Source organism: Perca flavescens, chromosome 2 (genome assembly GCF_004354835.1).
Source record: "Perca flavescens isolate YP-PL-M2 chromosome 2, PFLA_1.0, whole genome shotgun sequence".
Taxonomy (NCBI): Eukaryota; Metazoa; Chordata; class Actinopteri; order Perciformes; family Percidae; genus Perca; species Perca flavescens.
The window spans coordinates 26,510,945-26,516,851 of NC_041332.1; the positions used below are offsets into that span (position 1 = coordinate 26,510,945).

The window sequence follows — 5,907 nt, forward strand, 5'->3', positions numbered from 1 at the left end:
CATCCCAAAACCACAAGGGGGGAACTGATGAATCAACTGAGGCCGCTGGGACCACAGTTACAAAAGAAACGGTTGGTAACACACTACGCCGTCATGGATTGAAATCCTGCAGCGCACGCAAGGTCCCCCTGCTCAAGAAGAAACATGTACAGGCCCGCATGAAGTTCGCCATTCACCACCTGGACGACTCAGAAGAGGCCTAGAAGAAGGTGATGTGGTCAGATGAGACCAAAATATAACTTTTTGGCCTCAACTCAACTCGTCGTGTTTGGAGGGCAAAGAACACCGAGTACAACCCAAAGAACACCATCCCCACCGTCAAGCATGGTGGTGGCAACATCATGCTTTGGGGATGTTTTTCAGCCAAGGGGACGGGACAACTCCATCGTATTGAGGGGAGGATGGACGGGGCCATGTATCGTGGAATTCTGGACTGACATCTCCTTCCCTCAGTGAGAGAGCTGAAGATGGGTCGAGGATGGGTGTTTCAGCACGACAACGACCCTAAGCACACCACCAAAGCAACAAAAGAGTGGCTGAAGAAGAAGCACATCAAGGTTCTGGAGTGGCCTAGCCAGTCTCCAGACCTGAATCTGATTGAAAATCTTTGGAGGGAGCTTAAAATTCGAGTTGCCAGGCGACAACCTCGGAACCTGAATGATTTGGAGGCTGTCTGCAGGGAGGAGGGCCAACATCCCTGCCGAAATGTGCACAAACTTTGTCACCAACTATAAAAACCGTTTGACATCTGTGCTGGCCAATAATGGCTTTTCTACAAAATATTAACATGTTGTTTGTCCAGGGGGTCAAATACTTGTTTTTCCTCATCAGATGGTTATCAATTTTAATAAATTCATATGATGTGATTTTCTGGATTTTTCTTTGGGATTCTGTCTTTCACTGTTAGAATGTACATATGATTAAAATTGTAGATTTTTGCATTCTTTGTAAGTGGGCAAACCTGCAAAATCAGCAAGGGGTCAAATACTTATTTCCCCCACTGTAGGCTGTGAAGCCACAGATCGTAGCTTCACCATATTTATTAGATGCTACATTATGTCTCTCAGTTTGTCTATTCATGGTAGATACTGTAGATGAACAGCAACACGAATAAACACTGTACCTGTGTGCATCTAGGAAAAGGTTTCAAATCCATGTTTAAGCATTTTATAACACATATAACATATGTATAATGTTTATACATATGTTGTTCACAGCCTTCTTTTTTAAAGTTAATTAAGGACAAGAAATTATCAATAGTGTTTGCAAAGAAAGATTACTGTCAGCTGATGTTTTCATCCACAACAATTCACAAGTGGCCGTAGAATAATCACCAATTACAAGCGCCCTGTGTGAAGATGTGCTAGGGTTTGAGTTATAACAACCAAGCTCAAATTATAAAGTAAGGACAGGTCAGGTAGAAGGTCATTTTTTGGCCTACTGCATTTCAAGCAGAGATTGTAGGCTATGATTTAATTTAAAAAATGCCAACATTAACAAAAAAGTACAGCATGACAAAAAAAAAATATTTAAACCATTTATTGTTTTTAACAAAACAAAACCAATGCCAATCAATGTTGTATTTTCTTGCCAGTCAGCCAACAGGTTGGTGGCTGCTTTAAGAAGCAGTAATTTTAGAAATGTTGAGCAAGACTTTTTGTAAGACTAAAATCAAACAATTAAATATAAAAAAAGACCATAATCATTAAGACAGAGAATTTAGGACATACTTTATGATTAAAGACAAATGGCACAATAAAGAATAATGGCCCTCGCATGTTTTCCCAGATAGAGACTTGTGACAAATCTGATAAGAGTTGTTCCTTTACAGCATCATACAAATAGTGTGTAAGCATGAACAATCCCTCAGAGAGATGAACAAGCGGTTTTCTACATATTAACGAAAAATAAAGTAATCCTGTCTTGATTTTCGTTATAAAAACGTTGCAGTGTGACGCAATGAAGTTGCATGTAGGAAATGAGTTCATCAAGTGTTTCCTAAATGCATCTTAATTATTAACTGAAGGACTAGACTAATGGCTTTACATACAGCAAAGACAGGGTAGCTGCACTTACACTTGTTTGAAATCGCCCTTCCAAGAATACTTGTGTGAAACCTAGTATTTTAATTCAAGGTTAAATGTGGAAATGTGATCATGAATGCCTATTTTTCAGCTGGATCTTGTAATTACCGTTTGTTGAGTTTAATCAACCAGACAAGACCTATTAATATATCTTAACACCTGATCATGTTGTTGTTTCAATCACATCCAGATAAATGAAGGCCAATATCTTAGAAAACGATGAAATCTATAGAATCAGTACTGTTCAGCCATCATTAATACGGTCAAGGATGACCAGCCGGTAAAGGGATGGCTTCCTTGGCCCCTGCCAGTGCTGTCATTGTACTGTTCCCAGATATACCCTGTTTCAACATACTGTCTATAAACATTATTGATGAGGTTAGTCCTGAGTTCCTTATAAAGAGCAGCTGCCTTCTCTTGGTATGGCCCTTCTATGTTGCTGTAGTGGTGCAGGGCTCTGACTGCCAAGTAGTTGATGTTAATCCATATTGGTCCCCTCCAGTAGGGGGCATCGTGTTCTGTGTTCCGCTTCATATACAGTGGATCAGCCTTAGAGATTGAACGTAGGCCATAGGGTGTCCACAGCTTATTTGAGTCTCTCATGTCACTGAAGATATGTTCTAGTTTAGGTGAATCAGCTGTAAGAATGTGCAGTAAGAAAGGGAACAAGCTAACATAACCCAAAGCATTAACATACTGCAGCTTGGGGGCCCGGCGGACTGAGCGCACAAGGCGTGCCACAGGGAACTGATGACGAGGTTGTCCGGGAGGCACATACACCTTCTCCTGCTGCAAGGACACTGCCTGGGTGTGGTTGCCGTAGTCACTAAAAGCATGAAGTTGATCTGACCAGTGGAGCTCATTTAGCAGGTTGTTGTCACTGAGCACCTGGTGGGAGAGTTCATAGTCCTGATGCGGCTCCCCTAGAAGGCGGGCTATACTTGCCATGATGCCTGAGGACAAGGCCATCCAGCAGTGTAAATCCACATGGCGCTCATCAGCTGATGGGTGTGAGGCCCGAGGGTAGTCATCCAGCCCAGAAGTCAAGGTCTTGGGATTGAGGAAAAGATTAGTGTCCTTGTCACGTCCACGCCAACGATAAGAATTTGGTAGGGGCCCTGTCTGGGTGGTGTTGTACCATTCAAACCAGGTTTTCAGTCTGGGGAAGAGCCGCCGGAGGAAAGGCAAGGTCGGTTGAGATGCTGCCTTCTCTGGATTTGAAGAGAGCTGTTCAATAAGTTCCTGAAGAGCTAAGAAAAGAGTAGGTGGGTTGGCATTCTCGTTACGCTGTACTACAAACTCAGCTGGGACTTTACTGCGAGCCTCGTCTCCCAGGATCTGCTCACGGGGAATCCAGCCCTCCATATTCATCAGGTCTATCCAGTGGGCAATAGCCTCCCTTGTCACCTGGGGATCCCATTTGCTCAGCAGCAGCTGGTGAAAGCCCTCATCCCAAAGGAATCCTCTAGGAAAGAAAGACCGTGATGGTACAGCAGTGAATAAAGCGCCTTCAGGGTACAGGAGCGGGTATTCATTGTAGACCGACTGTACCACTGACTGGCCATAAAAGTAGCCCATTCCACCCAACATGTTGCTGAGTGCCGCTTTGGCAAACTTAATGTGTGCCTGGCTAAAACCTTTGCTCTCAAGCCCAAAGGTCTTCTCAAACTTAGAGTCAAACTCAGCTTTCCTCTTTTCCAGCTCCTGAGTCATGATTGAGCCCACTAGTTGGTTGGGACGGCTATGGAAGCTCCCAGACTCAAACAGAACTTCGATCTGGAATGGCGTCTGGACGGTCACCTGGTGAACGACAAAGTCAATCTCTTTCCTTGTGTCAGCGGGTTTCTGTTGGTTTTGGTGGTGGGGGGGCTTGTAGGTGTCTATAGCTATGTAATGCCTCTTCTCACCAGAAGGAGGGCTGTAGACAAACCTGCGGTTCAGACTTTGCTTCACAATGTCAGTCAGCTTCTCCAAGCCAGGAGAAACAGTTTGAAGATAGTTGTAGCTAGAAAGACAAGAAACTATTGTTAACTCTGTGTTTTTTTCAGCAGCGAGGAAAAAAGGTTAGGATTATCAGAACGTTTGGTGATCCCGAGCTGCCCCAGATTCCCTGCTGGATCAGCAAACTTTCTGTTGCTTTCGTTACACAGGTTAGACCCTGCCGCTGGCTACCAGCCCGCTGTGATCCCTTGCACTGGGGTTTGCGCTGGCTGAATTTGAGTTGCTACAGCTGCTTACTTAAGGTCTGTGTCACAGTGTTACCTGATTTATGGAAACAATCTTGCATAATACCAGTACCTAAAAAGAAAACCGTTGAGCGTATGAATGATCTAAGACCCGTGGCTCTAACCTCCATAGCTATGAAGGTATGTGAGAAAATCGTGTTAAATAGTCTGAAGCCTCATGTGGAGCATTATCTTGACCCCTGCCAATTTGCTTATCAGAAAGGGAGAGGGGCAGAGGATGCTATTGTCTGTAAACTGGACAGTGTCTATGCTCACCTGGATGCAGGGGGACGGTGTGTGAGAATTCTGTACTAAGATTTTAGCTCAGCGTTCAATACGATACAACCACACATCATTGTAAATAAGCTTTTGATGATGAAGGTTCCAGGTATATTTATCTATTCCATTCTAAATTTCTTAGAGAACAGATCTCAATTTGTTGAGCTGAACTCAGAAGTTAAGTCAGACAAGATTATGACAAACACAGGTTCACCTCAGGGAACGGTTTTATCAGCTTTTTACCATTTATACTGCAGACTACCGTCCACAGCAGGCAAGCTGTCAAGATGTTAAATTTGCTGACGACACAGTGCTTATTGGGTTAATTGAAAATGATGACTATAGTCACTATCAAAATGAGATAAAAGCTTTTGTTGATTATTGTGACACTCATTTCCTAGTATTTAACGTTAAGAAAACTAAAGAATTAGTAATTGATACAGGAGAAATAAGATGACAACTAAGGCAGTGGAAATCAAAAGGTTCAGTAGTAGAAAGGCTGAACACATACAAATATGTGGCCATTGTTTTTAATCATAGGCTAACATGGTCTGATCATGTTGACTTATTGATGAAAAAATTAAGTCCACATGTATATTGTATGAGGAAGTTGCAGTCCTTTAAGGTGAATACGGATGTGGTGAGAATGTTTTTTATGTCAGTGATATGTAGTGTTTGGAGTTACTGTGTGGTGAGTTGGGGTGGGAATGCTTGGGCAACTGAGAAGGCCAGGATTGATAGAGTGACTAAAAGGGCTTCAAAAATGGTGGGAGAGTTAAATACAGTGGATAAAGAATATGACCGCCTGGCAAAAATAAAGAGTGACCCGGGTCACCCTCTTCACAGTAATTTGACTGGCAGGGGTATGGAACGTAGTGGTAGGCTAAGGCCTCTGACACGAACTAAGCGGTATACTCTCTTTTATACCTCAGACAGCACAACAAGCACATTTTTATAATTTCTGTACTGTATTTATGTATTGTATTTGTATTTATTGTACTGTATTTATGCTCTCTTTTTATGGGCATTACGGCGGGTAGGAGCACTGTAATTTCCATTTTTATGGATGAAATAAACTTGACTTGAGCTGCCGCTCGCTCTCCTCCCAGTGAAGTAATCTCCCAGCAGTGGGGTGTGAGGCAGAGGGACAACAGGATGAGCAAGCTAGCTAATTCTTGTCTCATTTGTGGTCAGATAAACAGTAAATTCAGCAAATTCAGTGCCCGGGGACCTGCGTGACCCATGGGAACGCAGCCGTGGAGGCTTTCGTACCTGATTGTCCTTCTGCCTGAGGAGACGTTGTACTCACGCTGTTGTTT

The 5,907-nt window shown here is 43.2% G+C and overlaps 1 protein-coding gene across 1 annotated transcript in view; it reads right to left on the minus strand.

Moving 5' to 3' along the window:
• Positions 1-1,705: 1,705 nt before the first annotated feature.
• mogs (mannosyl-oligosaccharide glucosidase) overlaps positions 1,706-5,907 on the minus strand; it is an 8,996-nt gene continuing 4,794 nt past the window's right edge. Inside the window, exon 5 of the mRNA XM_028597583.1 lies at positions 1,706-4,089. Coding sequence (XP_028453384.1) covers positions 2,319-4,089 — 1,771 coding nt within the window. The 3' untranslated portion in view covers positions 1,706-2,318. The remainder of the gene's footprint in view (positions 4,090-5,907) is intronic.